The sequence below is a fragment of the Natrix helvetica genome, assembly GCF_964273705.1.
Source record: "Natrix helvetica genome assembly, chromosome: 1".
Taxonomy (NCBI): domain Eukaryota; kingdom Metazoa; phylum Chordata; class Lepidosauria; order Squamata; family Natricidae; genus Natrix; species Natrix helvetica.
This window is the reverse complement of record NC_138548.1, coordinates 231,230,865-231,250,913: the sequence shown is the minus strand read 5'-3', so window position 1 is coordinate 231,250,913 and position 20,049 is coordinate 231,230,865. Positions and strand designations below refer to the sequence as shown.

The following is a 20,049-nucleotide window of genomic DNA, read 5'->3' as shown; positions in this document are numbered from 1 at the left end:
ACAGAGCGTTAGAGGAACTTACTGGTAAGCAAAAGAAAAATAAAATTCCATAAAAAGTATCTAAGAATCTCCATATTGTAAATGTAGATAAAGAAGCATCTAACTTGAAATAAATTTCCATTGGCCCAAAGTACGATCAAATGTAGATTAACTTAAGACAAATAGCTATTTTTAACCATCTTATATCACAAAAGTATGGTACATTTTTGCAACAATTTTCTTTAGTTATACTCACCAGTTATATGTGACAAGCTGATTTGCAAGTAGTCCAGGGCCAAAGAATCTATCACCGCCTGCACATTATGAATATCATCTTCTTGGCAAGTAGGAACAGCTATGAAATCTGTTAACAACTTTTTGACATTACTACTGTGCATTACAATATACTATAAAGTCAAATGAATGAACTGTATCTTAAATCTTTTGAGAGCAAGTAAGATTCCCCCCCCCCCCCAATAAGCCGGATTGTAGAAATGCATATAATTCTGAAGTGAACAATGAATTATTGCACAGAATGTAAAAAATACTCCAACATGGTAATTCTCAAGTCACTATCTGAACATCTTAAAAAGGCCTAAAAATTCTCTTCTCGCCCCTCTGGGTGGTCATAGTCCAGAGTGCTCCCACCACCACTGAGACCCCTTATATTTACTCCCCCACACTCACTCTCCCTCCCACAAATATACCTCTCACATATATGAGAGACAAAAGATAGCTTGTCTACATTATCCACAAATTCAGAATTAAGCTTTGCTACCTTTGATGAGGTTCTACTGTAGATGACCAGGCTGAGCCCAAGGGCGGGGTCAAACACATGATCCATCTGGAGTCTCTGAAAGAGACCTAAGTCCAGCCCCCCTTGAAGTCCGTTGACTCTTATCAATTTGCCTTGAACGTTAGTAGACACAATTCTTGTGCAACCCACAGTGCTTTCTGAACTATCTTGGCTCCTGGTTTCTTGTGTCTGACATCTACTTCATTGAGGCTCTACTTTACAGTATATAGAGATTATTGTGATTTATAATTTATCAGCTCAGACATACTGATACCCCAAGAGTGACTCTGAAAATTCCAGATACAGAAGACAAAAAGGGGGGGAAGTGTTTGGGAGAGCAACCCAGACAGGCAGACAAGATAAATATTAAAACATTAAAATGTTAAATATTGAGATTCATCCTCTATTTAAGAGTTTTTATACTTGTTTTCCAAACTCAGAACACTTTTCCTTTAAATGCAAATGCAATGAGGAAAATTAAGCTTAAAAAATTAAGTTATTAAATCTCTTAACTTAGATTTATGCCCAAAGTGTTTCAAATGTAAATATGGAACTGTTACCTTGCTGTAAGGATAATGCAAGATACATGCATTCTTACCAGGGACTTTTTCTCCTAATATTGATTCATAAAGATGAACAAAAACTTCAGCTCCACAGTCAGAGAGGCTATTAACATGCAGCTGTATGTTACATTTTGTCAGAAGATCATTGGCAATGTCGACCCAATCTATTTTAAAATTACAAGAGAAAATGAAATGTTATGGTTTTAGAAAAAAGCAGAAGATGCATTAGCATAAGCAGGGATTCAGACCTCTTTACCAAGCATCCAAATAAAGTTTTTTTATGCTTTTACTAGGATTAAAAATAGAACACAGCTACTTGAATCCAAATGCTGTAACCAAAATTTAATAAATCACACTCTAATTCCCACAAAATGAAATTGTGATTGTAGGGATGTTTAGTTTAGTAAAACTGAATATCTTACCCTCTCAAATTCTATCAACTTTATTTACATTCTGGAGATTACTACCAAAATCCAAGTAACCAGAGAATTAAGTATTGCATTTGATACTTATTGGAAATAACTGATTTTTTTCACCATTTTACTCAAATTTCTTTGAACTATTTGAACAGGAAAAATACAATTTAATTCTACCATCTATTTTATTTTTAAAAACCATAGTTGTCTAGACGTTATTCAATTACACCATCTCACTATGTTTTACCTCATGACTTTTATTGTTTTATCAATGTATAAAATACAAAGAAAAATAAAATCTGGTGTGTCATCAGTTGGTCATCTTTTTATCAGAAGTCCCGTCTCACAATGCAATAGTGCCAAACCAAGCAAAGGCAAACTATAAGTATTACAAATGTGGTTTTTCAAAGCCACCAGTTCTCCACAATGCAATCCCAAACTGATGTGCCATAGACTCTTAGCAACTACATAGCCCTTAATCTGGTCCTTAAATCTACTCAGAAATAATTCCAATAAAAATCAACAAGACCTATTTCAAACCTAAGGGAATTACTGGGTAGGATATTCTAAAGCCAGACCATAATGGCAGTCATGTCATTGTACGGAAGGAGGAGTAAAGAGTATGGAACAGATGGTTCTCCAGCTGTTTTTTCTTACAACAGCCTATAATTCACTGAACCACTTCTAGCCAACTACATTGTGTGTAGGTTTTAACCAGGCTCAAAGATGTATCATTCTGCATATTATGCAAATATGTTATAGTATAGTGGGTAAGCAAACCATCTGAGACAATCAGTGTCAATTTTGGATAAAAAGGTTATATGTACAATTTACCAAAACATTTTAAAATAGGAAAATCTATTTTAGAATATTAACAATTCCTCCTGCTTTATGAAACAGGAGACTTATTTGTGCAATTACTACACTTCACTTCAATCAACAGTATAATCAGTTTTACCATAACCTACTACCGGCTTTGCTTCCTCTCCTCCGTTTTTAAAGTTGCAAGCTAACTTAAAGCATGCCAGAATGTCTTACTATCCTTTCCCCATTACTCCCCGAGAAAAGAGAATGACCACTAAAACACAAATAGCATAAATATGTTGTTAAACTACACCGTTGCTAAGAAAGCAACTTTGCCCAAGTCTTGATGCTCATTCACACGTGCGGGGATCTTACGACACGTATATTTTTCCCAACTGGAGCTGTAACAGACTACTAACACGGTTCTCCTCGTACAAGGTCTTGAGGAATTGAATATTTTTTGAAAGGCTGTTTTCACTGAGCAGCACCATTTGTGCATGGAGGATGGCAACAGGAAAGCATAAGAGAAACATCAAGTCTCTCCTTTTGGGGGAGACTGAATCCCACTCCCCAATCCCACACACCTCTTTCCGCAGCAGAAGCCATTCCGCAACCCTTCACGCAAAAACCGCGCCCGCCAGCCGAAACGCAGGACACCAAAGCTTCGGCGATTTAAATCCTGCACCGCTCTCCGGATTTCTGCATGATGATTGGTCAGCCAGAAGCGGAAAAGGCGGGACTTCCTTTTGTCTTTTACTCCCTTTCCCCCCCTTCCCTCGCCTAGTTCCGGATGGGCTAATATTCTGTTCAGTTACGCTTGTTGTTTATTTTCCGCCAAGGTCGGTTTCTACGGCAACGAAGGGAGGGGATGGATTATGAGCGAAGGCTTTGTTTTTTAAAAAAATCCAAGTTCCCGGGGGCGTGGGGGGGGAGAGAGAGAAACAGAGGCCGCGCGCGCAACGTAAAGCCTCGAGCGGGAACAGGGCGAGAACAGGCCGCTGCTGGTCGTATTCTGTTAGGCTGTTTATCACCAGCGTTGGCACTCCTGGCTTCCTCCCCTCGCAACAATGTTGTGACTGGCGGTAGACTGAGATGCCTGCCGAGGGTTATTCGGAGAGTTGTGGGAACCTCAGTATAGTTGACTGGCATCTAGCTTCTGCTGCAAGGATTTGAAGCTAGGTTAGGATCCGAGGGCAAAAAAATGCAAAACGCCACGCACACACATTTGTATTCTTAACCAGCTGTTTGCAAGGAGTATCAATCCTTCTATTCCCCACCATCGGCCAGAGCTGAAGGACCTTGGATGAGAAGCGAAACATCGTTAAAGAAAAACCAGAAAGTCCAGTTGCCTCTTTAAAAAAAACATTTGGGACAACCATGACATGGATGACTGAGAATCTCCCTCAACACACACACTCTTTCTGAGCTTAAGATCTTATGTGGAAAAAAGCAACTGCAGAAGCTCCCCTTTCCATCAATTAACCTCTATGCCCCCAATAAAAAATATTTGTAGCTCAGGGTCCAAATGTGGGGTCCTTGGTTGTCTCTGAACTTGCTTGTTTTCTTGCAGACGTTTCATTATCCAAACTATCCAAACATCATGATCTTACCTAGGTTGGATAATGAAACATCTGCAAGAAAACAAGCTCACAGAGAAACCAAGGACCCCACTGTGCCCCTGTTTGGATGTCAGGATAAGAAAGGGAGGCCTGGGGAAGGCACCCATCCATCAACGTAAGGTCAGAAATCAATCAGGTGGAGGTCTGAGGTGGAGGACTTTGGAGGTGGGCTGTTTGAACTTTGCTTATTCCTGGAAAAAAAGAAATGGTCTTGCCTGAGGAGAAGTTGCAGTGCAACAATATTCATTTGGAGCAGGAAGCAGAAGGGGGTGATTTATTTGATTCTTATTTGCCTTGTTAAGTCCTATAATACACGTAAACCACAGAAAGCCAAAAATGAAACTTAAACGGAGGCTTGAATAACAATCAGCATTTAATCTTGATCAAGGTTAAAGACATGATGGTCAACCGTTCCATACATACGGAAGGATATGCATGGAAGAGCCACACACAAGAGAGGGAATGGTTTTCCTTTTACATTGTTAGAAATGTCATAAAACATCAAAAACATAAACATCAGTTAAAATCCTCAACTGTGGTCTCTTAATTAAGTTGGTGCATTTCTTACAGCCCTTCCCTAATTAGCCTTATCTTAGCCTTATCTCTTCCTTGTGTCTGTCTCCCTTTGTCCTCTCAATTGATCACTTAGCTCCCTGGAAGAGATAAGGGGATTGATTATGGGTTCTAATAGGAAGCCAGGAACATATGTCTTGACAAATGCCAGATATTTTTTACAGACCCTAATAATACCATATGTTTGTTAGTTGCAGGAAATATAGATATTTACAGCATGCAAGTATGCAATGTCTACAAATACAGTATACAAAGGCATCATCTAGTATTCCAGTATTTTATATTCTGGTATTATTTAGTATATCCTTATTACTATTTCCCTTCAGCCTGATATCTCAATAAGACAGCTGGAGCAGGAGAGTTGGCATACCTGAAGAACTTAAAGTGTAATATTAACTAAACAGAAAAACATCCAACCTATATACCAATTGTTCACCACCCACACTTGACCCCTCACAAGACCCTCACCTGATGTGACTCCTATCACAAGATCTATTTACCATATAAACAGATGAATACCAATACTGACATTCCCTAAATTCTGCTGAAGATGTTACCTAGCCTGGTAAGGAAACATTGGGAAACCAACCCACAAGCTTGGACAATGAACCTCTGCTCTCGCCAATCAATTTTAATAGAGCTGGAAGGGATCTTGAAGGTCTACTTCAATCATCTGTTCAAGCAGGAGATGCTCTACCATTTCAGACAGGTGGTTGTCCAGTCTTTTCTTAAAAACCTCCAGTGATGAAGCACCTACAACTTCTGAAGGCAAACTGTTCCACTGGTAAATTAACTATTGTTAATTGTTGGTTAATTGTGCAGATGGCCCTGATCATAGCCATAAATTGTACATACATCTACTATTTATTGCTACAATTGGGGACCCTCTGCATGCCAAAGAAAATCAGTGTGTGTCTGTGTGCACACAAAATACAAACAGGTTGTGTTTTGAATGCTGGAAATGATGACAAACTATTAAAAAAAAACACCTTTGGAATAAAACAAATTCTGGAGTGATCTTGGAGTGATTTTATGGGATGAGTTGGGCAAAGCTGGTGTAGGCATTGCCCTCCTCCCTCCCCCCTCCCCAGAGCCTGCCCTCATCTGCTGTATGCTAGGTTGCTACTGAGATCCCACTTCAATCTTCTGGATGCCTTCTCTCCCTCTCTTAAGCCTTTGCTAAACAGGCAATGGACCGTGTACCTGGTTGTTGTTTGCATGGTCTCAGAAGCAAAGAATAGGATTTCCGTGCAGCATATCCCACCAACCTCCCTTCTTCCAAGTGTTTGCCTTTCCCTCTGTTTGGTGCCCCAATCCTGTTACTGATTTTATTGTTTCATTCCTGATACTCCATTCAACCATTTCTGGATGGAATAGCTGTATTCAAGCTTGTTTTGTTCCATTTGTAGGCAACTCACTGGAAACACTTTTCCTTTCAGACATAGACTATCCAAAAATCAGCTCTTCCATGTGGGAAGTGTTTGGTACATGGAATGTTTTGCAAAACCCTAAGATAAACAATACTTCAGTATAATAAAAATAATTTCCTTCTTACAAGAGGATATAATGCATGCTAATACCATACAAAAATGAAACAAAATCTGAAGTGTAGCATCCTGCATTTGGATCTGTTCGAATCATCAACTTTCAGGTGCCTGAAACAGTCAAGGATGTAGCATTACTAAAATTTGCCCAAAGGTATGGTATGTTCAGTTATGCCACATGTTGATATTAGTGGAAATACAGTAAGTAGAAATGAATAATACTGCAATGTTTGAACACTCCAAAACATCTAAGATATATCAAACCATGCACACAATCTAGAAAAGTGACTGATGTGGTGAGATTATATCTTGTTGAGTCAATGTATTTTGAAATTAGTGCAGCACAGTAACCACAGCACAAGAAAGTTATGGTTTTAACTGAAAGTACACATGAAAAAATAGTGGAGTGAACTCCCGTTACTTGTCCCTGCTTCTGCCGACCTAGCAGTTCGAAAAAAGCACGTAAAAAATGCAAGTAGAAAAATAGGGAGCACTTTGGTGGGAAAAAAACAGTGCCCCATACGTCTTCGGTGTTGTCATGCCAGCCACATAACCACGGAGACGTCTTCGGACAGTGCTGGCTCTTTGGCTTTGAAATGGAGATGAGCACCACCCCTAGAGCCGGAAATGACTAGCCCGCATGTGCGGGGGAACCTTTACATTTACCTTGCAGCCATTAAACACCTTTGAGCCCCAAATCATCCAGTTGTTTTGACAATCAACCTGGATATGATGGAGTTGCATTTCATCTGGCAAATTTTTCTGTACAGGTAGTCCTTGACCATTCAAAGTTACAACACTGAAAAAGGTGAGTTATAACTGTTTTTCACGCTTACAATTGTTGCAGCATCCCTGTGGTTATGTGATCAAAATTCAAACACTTGGCAACTGAATCAGGAAGGTTGCAGTGTCCCAGAGTCATGTGATCAAATTTTGTGATTTTTCTGACAAAGTCAATGGACAAGTCATTCACTCAACAATTGTGTCACTAATGTAACAATTGGAATGGTTCAGTTAACAATTGTGGTAAGAAAGGTCGTAATATGGGACCAAATTCACTTAACTGTTAGCAACATAAATTTTGGGCTCAGTTGTGGTCGTAAGTTGAGGACTACCTGTGTTTTGCTTCTTGTAGGTATTGAAAGTCCCACTGGAATCACTGTGAAAAGCATGAAAGTCCTAGGGGCGCTGCTAATTGCTGCTTTTTGTGGTTAATACTTGTTACTGTTTGGTTTCTTCAGACTGACTTTTGTTTTCAATCTCTGTTTTTCCTGCAAAAAGTTAACAATCTTGTGTTAACACACCTTATTTCTGATTGTCTTTTTCCTGATTTGTCACATGGGAGCAGAACAGTATGTGCTAGGATTGTTTTAATTACATGGTTGTGATGTTGTTTAGCACTAGAGTTCCCTGAAACTCTGCAGTAACTAATATTCTGTCACTGTGATGCGGCTGTAATTCATTGCTTAAGGGGAGCTATATGCTATTTTCTAATTCTTTTAGTTTTATTCAACATCTACTGTGCTGTTCCAGATTTAGAATACTATGTCTGCTTGTTTTATGTTAGGCTCAATCATCAATAAAAATATTACTTTTTTTTCTTTCTTAATTTATTAAGTTTCCCTAAACAATACATTTGAGAAAGTAAGCTTTTTTCTTGTGTGAATGTATTACTATTCTTGTACTATTATTTTATTGCTGATGTTAGCAATTAAAATAGGTTAAGCAGAATATACAGCATATTATTCATGATCTGACTCTTTAACCATGCAGTATTACAACAATGTAATTAAATTCCTTTGTATTAAATATACATGTTGTTGGACTGGGCATTCAGATATGTAGGAAGTTAGCATCCACCTCTCTCCTAGGAAAATGAAATATTTTAGCAAATATTTAGGAAATATTAAAAGGGCAGAATATTTCCCCTAAAAGGGGAGGCCCCCACCTTTGTCAATGGGCCATTAAGGCCTGGTCCAGTCTATTCTACATAACAAAGATCTACTCCTTCAGGCAGAGCCATAACAGGAATCCCAAAGGTCTTTCAGTACATCATCACCCAGCAAAAGTCAACCAAGCTTAGGACTCAGAACAGCATACAGAGTTGCCCCTGCATGGACCCATGGGAGTCTGACAACCAATCAGAATACAGCTCAAATTTAAAAGCCCAGAGATGGTATAAAACTCAGGCACTCTCAGCATCTCTGCCCTTTTTTCTTCTTTGTCCAAGATCTTGAAGCATGTGATCCTATCCACCATTAAAACATCTTTCCAAACAGCCACCACTGCTTCCAGTGTCTTTCTCCCCACTTGGAACAGAACCCAGATGGAGATTTCTTCCAACAGAACAGCTGCAGTATTAATTTTAGTATGAGGCAGAAAGCTTTTGTTTTTTAATAAATTTACATGGTAATCATTATTCACTATACTCTAGATTTCCAAGCTAAAATATAGTGAAAGGAAAGCAATCTGTTGACATTCCACCTATCATATTGCTGAATTACTGAACTCCCTTCAACTATTTTTTTGCACAACAACAAGCCTGTACAACAGACTGGATTGGAATAGTGGGACTAAAAGTCCAGTGAGCTTTCATAATTGGGAATAGAATGGAATTTGTTATTTCCCATTCGTAATTTACCCTCTGAACTATTCCACCTTACTGGGTCTCTTAATAAAGACATACTGGAAGAACGGTGGTAAGCAACTCCTCAGCCAGTCTGAATATTTCATTACATTAAAGGTAACAGCTACATACAACCAGATACTTCTTTCTTTGCAAAAACTCTCATAAGACAAATGAGGTTTTGTCAGGACATGTCGATTGTGTGGCTTTCCTGTAGTTTCATGTTTTGCCAAATGGATATTTATATGGTGGAATGAAAACCAGGCATACTTTTCCTGCCAAAACAGAGATTAGACACGAAAGTTTTGCTGATTTCTAGGGAGGTGGCTGTGCTTCCTGGACTCTATTTCATTCATAAACATGCCATACAACACTGTGATTCTGGCATGGAACTGATTGCACAATAAAGCACAATGACCATATGGACACTTCAATGAAGTCGTATGTTAGAGCAAAACTGGTGCTAGAAACAACCATGTGGCAATCCAAGGGAGAACGAGTTCATTCATTTGTATAAGAATGCTAGGTGCATTAAATAGGCATGAAAGCAGAACTGAACATTAGATAAACATAAAAGCAGAAACTGAAATCCAGGATTTGGTGTGTGTGGGGGGGTGTTCCTTGCTGCTCTCTGAGCTTGCTTGTTTTCTTGCAGACATTTCATTACCCAAACTAGCAACATTATCACTGTTAGTAAGGATTGTGGTTTTCTGTCAGTAGATTGCCCTGTCAGTGATGGTGGAGGCAGTCTTAGAGATTCTTTGGTTGGCATGTTGTCTCTTTGGAAATTTCTTGATTGGGATATTATTTGATTCTTGGTTTGATGTTAACCTTGGAGGTAATCTATGCTGATTGCTGTTGGAGAGGTGCTTGGGTGTTTTTGTTCCCCTTTTGGCTGGTTGATTGTCTCTTTTGCATAGTCTATAGATGTCCTTAATTTTATGTTTTCTATTGAGGGCTAATTTGTCAGTGTGTCTGGCTTCTAGAAATTCTCTGGCATTTTAGACTTGGCCTGGTCTAGGATGGTGACATTTTCCCAGTTGAAACTATGGTTAAATCTGTCTATATGTTGTAAAATTAAAGAATTTTATCATCTCTTCTGACTGCTAGTGTTCATGGATGCGTTCTGCCCATCTTCTACCCGTTTGGCCTACATTACAGGTCTTACATTGAATGTTGTAGATGACTCCTGTTTTTTTCTTCTGGGGTTGCTGGGTCTTTTGGTTTCCTTAGGATGTTTTGAACGGCTTTAGTTGGCTTGTGTGCTATGATGATTCCATGTGGTTGTAGTAGTTTGTTGGTGGTTTCTGAGATATACTTATGTGTGACTCTTTTTAGGGTTTGTGTTGGTGCTACACTGGGTTGAGCGATCAGGGACTTTTTGATAAAGTTGCGTGGAAATCCAGGATGCTCAGAGGCTTGACTCCTACAAGAGACTCAAATTTTTGCTTCTATTATTTTAAAAGACAGCCAAATTCCTAATAAACGAAACACGTTAGGGTCTGAGCAAGCGTAGGCAACTCAAGTTCTGAAATAGTGGGCACGAAGCGGAAAAACAGGCAAATGGGGGAAGGGCAAAGCGTTTTAAGCCAGGCCGAAATTACAGAGCTGTAAGTGACGACATCGCGGGCTGGGCTTTTCCGTTTGTTGGAGATGAAAAAGGCAATCGGCCACGCCAGCCGACCAGTTCCTTCCAGCTCACAGAAAGGCACTTGCTGAGCTCATAGGCTACAGCGCACGCGCACTCGCCTCGTAAGTCCCGCCTCCAAGGAAAAGCAGAGCGAGATCCCTTCAGCCATTCGAAGAACTCAGAGCACAGGAGAAGTGGGCGGGACCTTCAGTGACGTCAGGAGCCGGCTTCCCGACATTCGTGGCGGTGCCGGGTATATAACCGGCATCCGGCTGTTCGGCCACTCCCCATTCAGTCGCCCTCGTCATCGGCTTCAATTTCGGTTGCGGACTTCTCGATCCCCGCTCTGTTAAAGGCCGCGTTCGTCGTCGTCGTCAACGTCAACAACATGCCTGGGTATTCCAGTGAGAGGGACCGCGGGTGAGCCGTTGGGGGCTCGGCTGAGTCGGCTCGGCCTCTGCCGAGGCTCAGCCATTTCTTGTGCCGGGTGGCAAGCTGGAGCGTTAAAATGGCGGCGGAGGCTTAACGCGCCGTTTTCCCCAGCGCCGCCGATGGCCGCGCGCGTGACGGGAAAAGGTGGGGGGGGGGAAGCAATCGGCGCCCGAGGCTTCTCTGGAAGGGAGAGCCGATCGCTTCGAGAAATCCTTGGAAGCCGCGGCCGGATGCCGAGGCCTCGGAAAGTCGGAGGGGGGAAGGGGCGAGGGAGAGGCGGTAGGATTTAGGGGGGGGGGGCAGATGAACGGCGTTGGCGGGAAAAAAGGGACGAGAAGGAAGCGGTACGATTAAAAGCATCGTCTTGCCCGCGTTTTCGTCGAAAGCGGCTTCCTTATGTCTCACCAAAAAAAAAATGGTCCCCGGCAGTGTTAATGGTTAGCCCCGCCATGCGGTGGCTGAGAGGAAAATCAAAATGCCGGCGGCGGCCGCTGCTTCTGCTGTCGTCGTCGTCTTTGTTCTTCCTCTCCGCCTGCTTTCTCTTATCCCCGCCCCGGCGTTAAAATGGACGCGCCGACGGAAAATGTGGCGTAGACGGGAAAAAAAAGACAAAAGAGAGGAGAAACCCGCTCGCCCCGAATTCCCTTTTGTGTGGGAGGACGCAGAGCCGGCCAACCGTCCGCCCCCTTCGTCCCCCGCCATCGCTTCTTGTTTTGCGCCGTGGCGCAGAGAGAGACAAAAGGGAAGCCAGGGGCGGGCAGCGAGGCTGATTTACTTGCGCGGAGGGGGCGATGCTGCTTTTCCGACATAGCGGCTTTTAAAGAAACCCCTTCGGTATCCGCCGGCGCTTGCGCACAAACCTTCCCTCCCACGCCGTGTGAGAGGAGCCTTTTTACGAATCTCTTAAAGAAACAATCCTGTTGCCTGGAAAGCCAGCTTCTTGTTGAAATCGGGCAGGTTTCCTAATTCTTAACCGCCCACTTCGGAGCCTGACGCAGAGAGGGAGTTCCAAACAATTAAGACGTTTGTTTAGAGAAGATAATGTGTAGCTTGGATTGATTTCCACCTCCCGCTGGTTTTTCTGGTTGTGCTTAATTTTGGATTAATTTTGAGGTTTGGTGGTAATAAACAGTGCAGTACCAATTTTTCTTTCTTTGTAAAAAAAAAAAAACAGCATGGCTTAAGTTTTTATTTATTTTTGGTAATTTGCTTTTGCAGGTTTGGTGGCCCTCGTTTTGGAGGAAGTAGAGGGGGATCTTTAGGGGGGAAGAAATTTGGAAATCCTGGAGAAAAGCTTACCAAGAAGAAATGGAATATAGATGAGCTTCCTAAATTTGAAAAAAATTTCTATCAGGAACATCCCGATGTTGCTCGGCGTGCTATGGTATGGAAACATATCTTGTATTTTAACTTTTCCTAGTAAGATTGTAGTCTAGAAGCAGTATTGGTTTTTGTAAATGTTATCCACTGAAATGATATTTTGCTTTCTTTGCAGCAAGAGATTGAACAATATAGAGCAAGCAAAGAAATCACTGTTAAAGGCCATAACTGTCCCAAACCAGTTATGAATTTTTATGAAGCTAATTTTCCTGGTAAGAAAATAATACTGATCATGTAGCCTGACAGCTTTAAAATGGATTTTTGGACTTGTTAATTATAAAGTGCTTTTATCTTCTAGCAAATGTTATGGAAGTAATCCAGAGACAGAACTTTACAGAACCAACTGCTATTCAGGCTCAAGGCTGGCCTGTTGCTTTGAGTGGATTAGATATGGTTGGTGTAGCACAAACTGGATCAGGGAAGACACTTTCTGTGAGTAGTTACTGCTGTTCTTGACATACCTTAAATTAATGAAACATATTGTTAAGAGGATTCACAATCGTCCATTTTCTTTTTCTTAATAGTATTTGTTGCCAGCCATAGTACATATAAATCATCAACCATTCCTAGAGAGAGGAGATGGGCCTATTGTAAGTATTTGAACCTATGACCCTTATTTTGGGAAGGAGGGAGATGGTGCTAGTTTTGATTGTCCCTGCAATACAGTAGCATTCTTGGTATAATTAAGTTGAAATTTGGCTATTTCCTAGTGGGAAAATATAATCAGTTAATTTTTAGCATTACTTTTTAAACTCAAATTATATTTCAAGTCATCTCTCTTAAATGAAGTAAGGTACCTTCCGGGCTGGAGTCAGTGAAATAATGCAAATTATATTGATTGTAACTAAAAACCTATTGATGGGTTTGTTTGATACAACTAAGCCTAGGTTATAGTATTTAATATAACTTAATAGCAACAAGTTCAGTAATTTTGTCTTAATTTTGTATTTCTCTCCATAGTGTCTGGTGCTGGCACCAACTCGAGAATTGGCTCAGCAAGTGCAGCAGGTGGCTGCAGAATATGGTAGAGCTTGCCGTTTAAAGTCTACTTGTATTTATGGAGGTGCTCCAAAGGGACCACAAATACGTGATCTAGAGAGAGGTATTAAAAAAGACTGTTTAGCAGATTTCTCCTAAACATGATTTAGGAAATTATAGAACTGTATCCACCACATTTATTACTACTTTTCAGGTGTGGAAATCTGCATTGCAACACCTGGTAGACTCATAGATTTTTTAGAAGCTGGCAAAACCAACCTACGGAGATGCACTTACCTTGTTCTTGATGAAGCTGATAGAATGCTTGACATGGGATTTGAACCTCAGATCCGAAAAATTGTTGAACAGATTAGAGTAAGTATCAATATTTATGCTTGATAATGTGCTGAACGATAGGTAATTCTGCCTTGGAACATGCTTGTTTCAGATTCTGTAGGTAGTGATTGAAGTAGCTAATAGCAATAGCACTTAAGACTTATATACCACTTCACATACATTGTTAAGTGTTAATTTACTTCTAGCCTGATAGGCAGACACTGATGTGGAGTGCAACATGGCCTAAAGAAGTTAGGCAGCTTGCAGAAGACTTCTTAAAAGAATATGTACACATCAACATTGGGGCATTGGAACTAAGTGCAAACCACAACATTCTTCAGATAGTGGACGTTTGTCATGATGTAGAGAAGGATGACAAGTAAGTAAATTTGATTTTTCTTCATAGTGGTGGCATAGATTGATTTTTATATGGTATACTTGAAATCAATTTTATCACTAAATACTTTCATTGTAATAGGCTTATTCGATTGATGGAAGAAATTATGAGTGAAAAAGAAAATAAGACAATTGTGTTTGTGGAGACTAAAAGAAGATGTGATGATCTAACAAGAAAAATGAGGAGAGATGGGTAAGCAATATCTTTCTTAAAATAATTGGAAGAAATAGGCTTTACACCTGAATTAATCTCTTTCATCTTTAATTCTGTAATACTTCGCCTACTCCATTCCTGTAGCCTTTCTCTAGCCTTACTGCCGGAAATTGAGTACTGGGAAAGGAGACTTAATTGGATACTGTGTCTTGCATAAAGCAGTATTGTCATATTCTCTTTAAATGATGATTCTGCCAATACAGCAATTCATTCCTGCACAAAATGGAATATTTTTTCATGCAGGAATCCTATACATTTCTGATTGATGTGACAAATGGCACTATCAGTTGAGCTACTGGTTTGAAAAAGTGATATATGATGTTAAATATAATTACAGGTGGCCAGCAATGGGTATCCATGGTGACAAAAGTCAGCAGGAGAGAGACTGGGTTTTAAATGGTGAGTAAAAAGGATAATAAACAATAATTCTGCAAAATACTTAAGTGAGAAGCAGACTAATCCTGGCCATTTCTTGCAGAATTCAAACATGGGAAAGCTCCTATTCTGATTGCTACAGATGTTGCCTCCAGAGGTCTAGGTTAGTACAACTCTAGTCCTGGGTGATACAGTTTTTTTTTAAAGAAAGTTAATTGCTTTCTTTAACCTCTGCGTTTTTCTAAGTTTTTTCACATAAAGGTGCAGTCTTTGTGGCAAGGCCTAGGCATGACTATCGGAGGACTCGAGGGGGATGGAGGTCTAGTGGAAGTGATCGTCTGGACGCTTCCAGTCCAGTAGAGAGGTGAAAGTTGATCATTGTGTGCCAGTAATCTTCAAAAGGCAAAGACTAAAACTACGGTCCCATAAACTGTTCTCTCAAACGGTAGCTTCATTCACGGTTCACTTTTGCCCGGTTATTTCTACTGTTCCATGCTTTGCATGACTTGCCATGGTGCACTGCTGTTTAGTCTGTGTGCATATTGTTTGCTGTGGTCCGTGAGTCTTTGGATTTCAGTGAGTTTGCTGAAATGTTGAAGAATAATCAAAACTTCAGTGGCCTGGTATTTTTTTCCCAACCTTTCAAATGGAGAGAGCAGCTTTAAAATGTACTGAGCCTTGAACAAATTGGTGAGTACTGGCACATGAAATTTGAAAGTCGACCTCTCATTTACAAGTTGGGGTGGGAAAGCAAAGTGGCTTTTCAAACCTGGAGTTCCTCCGTCACCTATACCCTAACCGTCATGTCGAGACCTGCCAGAGAGAGAGACACTCAAGTGAACGCTGGCTTCTTGGAAGCTCTTGCCTAGACGAGACACAGTGCATGAAAACAACTTGATGACCTTTCGGGGACAGGTATGTTTTTCTTGCAGCTGCGGTTAAAAGGTCTTGGCAAGATGAGCAGTGTGGCCCTCTTTTTGAGCTTCTGGTGCGTGGCAAGACCTCATGTTTAAAGTGAGGTCCTTGGGAGCACATGAAGAGGCTACTGTGAACTTATTGGTCCTACTGCAAGAAGCGTTCAGATGTCACTTGACTTGTAGGGGCACTCTGGTAAGGATTTAGATCATGGGATAAATTGCAAAGAAGTTCAGAGGGAAAAGTACATCGATGCTCAATTTTTCTTTTTTGGAATAATTAACATTATTTTCAGCAGTTACCATCTTAAGATCTGTTACTATCTAACTTGCTTTTTCATCTGACTGTTGTGGTGTGCAAAATTTTGTACATTGCTTTTGCTGCACTGCAACATTTTACAGATGTGGAAGATGTGAAATTTGTCATCAATTATGACTACCCAAACTCCTCTGAGGACTATATCCACCGAATTGGACGAACTGCCCGCAGCACCAAAACAGGCACAGCATACACATTTTTTACACCTAATAATATAAAACAAGTAAGCGACCTCATCTCTGTACTTCGTGAAGCTAATCAAGCAATCAATCCCAAATTGCTCCAGTTGATTGAAGACAGAGGCTCAGGTAATTATGACTTGCCTAACCCATTCATTCTTAATTGCCTTTTAGCTTAAATAAGATTTTTGGTAATGGTGTTTGGCAAAAATACATTTTTAGTCCTTTAATTGTACTATGTAAAGATGTGTTGAATCTGAGCATGTTTGTATCTGTTGAATGGGAAGTACTATAAGCCTCCAAAAAGAGACCCTTTGGAGGAAGAAACTTGGGAGTAGGGGAAGCTTAATTTAATTTTGTTAATAAATGTTAATTTTGCTTTTTATTTCATTTTACAGGTCGCTCCAGAGGGGATCGACGTGACAGATACTCTGCGGGTAAAAGAGGTGGATTTGGTTTTAGAGAAAGGGAAAACTTTGAAAGAACCTATGGTGCAGTGGGCAAGAGAGACTTTGGAGCAAAAGCACAGAATGGTGGCTTTGGTGCTCAAAGTTTTGGTAACGGAACTACCTTTGGTAACAGCTTTGGAGCAGCTGGCATGCAAGGTGGATTTAGGGCTGGCACTTCAGCCTATCAAAATGGCTACGACCAGCAGTATGGAAATAACATGGCAAACATGCACAGTGCAATGAACCAACAACCGTATGCATACCCTACAACTGGTGGTACGCCAATGATAGGTTATCCAATGCCAGCAAATTATACCCAATAACTTAGTCTATTTAAATGTCTTGTTTTTCATAATTGCTCTTTATATTGTGTGTTGAGAAAAGATAGTTATTTAATATCTTATGGAACATGCAGGAAGGTCTGCAGTGCAGCAGTAACAATGGTGCACTTTTTCCGCTATTTAAGTTGAATATTCTCTACATTCCTTGAATGATTTTTAGTTTTTTGTACTAGAAAATGCAGACTGTGTTTTCACAAAGTAAATGTACAGTGATTTGAAATAACAGCAACTGGAGGCATTGCATGGCCTTCCAATAAAGATATTTCAAAACAGAATTTTCTTGGTATTTGAATGATTGCATTGAACTAACCCAAAGCTACTTTGTTAATGCTACAAAGGCCATGTATTTGATGCAGTGGCTGTGAAATCTTTGGAAACCAAAGAAAGAACTACCTGTATCTCTTTCAAGCCCTTTTGAGACCGACTGGGCAATTCTCAGATGGGGATGGATGAGCAGGAACTGATTCATTATGTCATTGGAAAATATTTCTTGCTTCTTTCCCCCACCATTGCTTTGTGCAGCTACATAGGAAATAGATTGTTACTGGGCAAGTTGAACCTTCAACAAAGATAATTTTGGAGATTTATAACTGGGTTCCTGAATTTTGGGGAATAATTCAAAGGGATACTAAACATTATCATGAAAACTTAATAATACCATTTAATGTCAATAGTAAAGGTTCTACTATACTAGGTCTTTTTTGTCCCCAGACTTTAAACCACTCTGCTCTTGCAATATAAATCCCCTAGATTCCTGATATGGGCAGATTACAGCTTCAGATACTTAGGGGTGTAAAATGGTTTTGGGAATTAGATGTGTTCTAAATACAACCATAAGGCTGAACACTGCCAAACACATTTCTATGGATTTGGGGCATTTGATTCAGTGTTTACTCCTGTCTACCTTAGCTAAATCTGCAGTTTTTGGCAGCATTGCCTATCCTAGGACTGACAAAGTGACTGGCCCAAGGCCATCCAGTTGGTTTTGTGTTTAAACGTGAGGCTTAGAACTCAAATATCAGAGTCTATAGCCTTGACCCCTGATGGATGTTAAGTTATTTTAGGATTAAATATCCAATATGTTAAGAAATAAACTTGTGCTTCATGTAAACAAATATTTGAGTTAATATGTTTCAACTTGCCAATAATGCGATTCTGTTGCATGATGGAAATTTTCTCTGGCCCTGTTGAGTCACTGATTGTGTCAATCCAAATCTTAATTTGCATAGTAGGTTTCCAGATGTTCAAGGAGATAAATGAATTCTTAAAATAATATTGGCATGGGGACAAAGAACCTAGTTATTTAAAATTGGCCTTAAGCATTCAAATAGTACTGAAGTATTTATCTTCACTGTTGAAACGTATAACCTTAAAATATGCATGCAGTACTTCAGGCTTCATGAAAAATACTAAATGCAAAGTACAGATGTTATTTTAAGTGGAAGTGAAAACATGCTGACTCACATCGCACACTGATTTTTGCCAATTTTTTATTTGCAATATAAAATAGTAGTCCTGTGTAGATTTTTTCATGGTAGTTGAGAATGACCATTGTCTTGCAACTTTTTTATGTAGCCTGTATGTAGATGGTTCTACATGGATATAAAATGTATATTTTGCCCTCTGCTGAGATAGGCTGTCTTTTTTCCCCTTGGATTTAACAAGATATTCTATTGCTATCTTGAATCTTAAGATAGAATACTAAATAACATCTCCCAAATCTTTGCCCTTCAGAAACAATATTGCCTTTTGGTTGACTATAATCTAAATTTTACTCATTTGATTTCAGGCTACATACAATCCTTTCAAGAATGCAAAAACACCATCCTATGAAATGTCTCCTGATTTCTAGCTTGGTACCTTAATCACTAACCAAACTGTCACATGCCATTAATAAGGTTTTAAATTTTTACATCATAACTCTGTTAAATCTTTTTATCTACATCACTGCAGTTTGGCTGCTAATGAAACATTAGAGATATTGAGAAATCAGGCCTGTTAAATTCAGATTTGCTAAAGCGAACTACAGCTTAAAGCTATAATACATATACATCAGGGGTGTGCAATTGGTTTTGTGCTGTAAATCACCATATCACAATAATCATGAGTACTGAGAATATAGCCCAGATTCTAAACAAGTTCAAATCAGGATTGCACCATTTACCTAAGATGATACTTTGGATTAATGCTAACATTAAAGCAACACAAAATGGAAACAATGCAAACAGACAGGAGAAATGTATTAATCAAGTCTTCTGCAGATTCCAATTTCTGGCTGAAGTGTTTAAATCTAATAGTTGAGCAGCAGTAGAACGTGCTCCACAGTATATCTAGGCTGTGGTTTTAATTGGTGATTTCAAATACTGCAAATTGTAATAAATCATTCTAAACCATATTAAGGATTAATGGAGCAATTGAAGATGTGACATTTTTATACAGGAATCCATGAAAAGAAATGGCATTTGTGACAAGCCCCCACTCAATTACAGTTTTTTATTTCAATGTTGGAGTCAAAAACATGGCCAAATTTACTATAAATACACTTTCTTGGGTGCTGTATTTCCTGTGCATTCTGTTCTTATTGGCTGTTCTGTTCAGTTACAAATTGGAAGCAATAGTTGGCAGAGATGTGCATACCCTTACAATATAATCCAAGGTTAAAATTGGGGATTGGGGTTAAGTGAGGGATAAGAGTAAGGATGCTGCACTGCACTTCCATCTTTCATATATAATCCTATATAGGGCATGTTAGATTAAGTAGAGAAAGGCTTCCAGTCCCTGCAGGGCTCTCATAAAAGTATAATTAGTGGTGGTTGTGAAGCAATGGTAACATTAGAACAGTTTAGGTCAGCCTTCCCTAACCTGTTGTCTTCTTTGGATTCTTACTCCCCCAAAGGCATGCCTGCTAAGAATTCAGAGAATTGAATAGTTTTAGCCTTAAAACCATTTGTTTAATGGCCATTCAACGTTGCAGTGGCACTGAAAAGAGAGACTTATAGCTGGTCTTCACACGATCATTCCAACTTCTTAAACATCACATAATTTAAAATTTTGGCAACTGGTGTGTATTTATGATGGTTGCTCAGCCCCTCCCTCCGGCCATGTGATCACCATTTGTAACCTTCCCAGCTGACAAATCAATGGGGGAAACCAGATTCGTTTAATGACCGCATGATTCACTTAACT

The 20,049-nt window shown here is 39.8% G+C and overlaps 2 protein-coding genes across 3 annotated transcripts in view; one reads left to right on the top strand and one right to left on the bottom strand.

Annotated features, from left to right (window-relative positions):
* CEP95 (centrosomal protein 95) overlaps window positions 1-3,302 on the bottom strand; it is a 38,361-nt gene extending 35,059 nt beyond the window's left edge. The window contains exons 1-3 of the mRNA XM_081934403.1: window positions 3,143-3,302; window positions 1,374-1,502; window positions 236-343 (exon numbers count right to left, since the gene is read on the bottom strand). Coding sequence (XP_081790529.1) covers window positions 236-343; window positions 1,374-1,502; window positions 3,143-3,164 — 259 coding nt within the window. The 5' untranslated portion in view covers window positions 3,165-3,302. The remainder of the gene's footprint in view (window positions 1-235; window positions 344-1,373; window positions 1,503-3,142) is intronic.
* A 7,488-nt stretch (window positions 3,303-10,790) lies between these two features.
* Window positions 10,791-17,138, top strand: DDX5 (DEAD-box helicase 5). Of its 2 annotated transcripts, none has more exons than XM_081936293.1 (13): window positions 10,791-10,946; window positions 12,201-12,366; window positions 12,478-12,574; window positions 12,661-12,794; window positions 12,887-12,952; window positions 13,323-13,464; window positions 13,555-13,715; window positions 13,883-14,055; window positions 14,155-14,265; window positions 14,624-14,685; window positions 14,765-14,824; window positions 15,978-16,202; window positions 16,472-17,138. In XM_081936293.1, exons 1-13 carry the CDS (start codon window positions 10,939-10,941, stop codon window positions 16,843-16,845), a joined length of 1,779 nt encoding a protein of 592 aa, XP_081792419.1. In that variant the 5' UTR covers window positions 10,791-10,938; the 3' UTR covers window positions 16,846-17,138. The 2 variants fall into 2 exon arrangements, with proteins under 2 accessions (XP_081792419.1, XP_081792418.1); XM_081936292.1 differs by having other exon boundaries at window positions 10,815-10,970.
* Window positions 17,139-20,049: the final 2,911 nt, after the last annotated feature.

Bases quoted from the DNA above. Each gene is read 5' to 3' on its own strand.
- DDX5 (XM_081936292.1), top strand. From the start codon at position 10,939: ATGCCTGGGTATTCCAGTGAGAGGGACCGCGG. The intron at 12,795-12,886 runs GTGAGTAGTTAC...TTTTCTTAATAG, and splicing joins GATCAGGGAAGACACTTTCT to TATTTGTTGCCAGCCATAGT. The intron at 14,056-14,154 runs GTAAGTAAATTT...TCATTGTAATAG, and splicing joins GATGTAGAGAAGGATGACAA to GCTTATTCGATTGATGGAAG.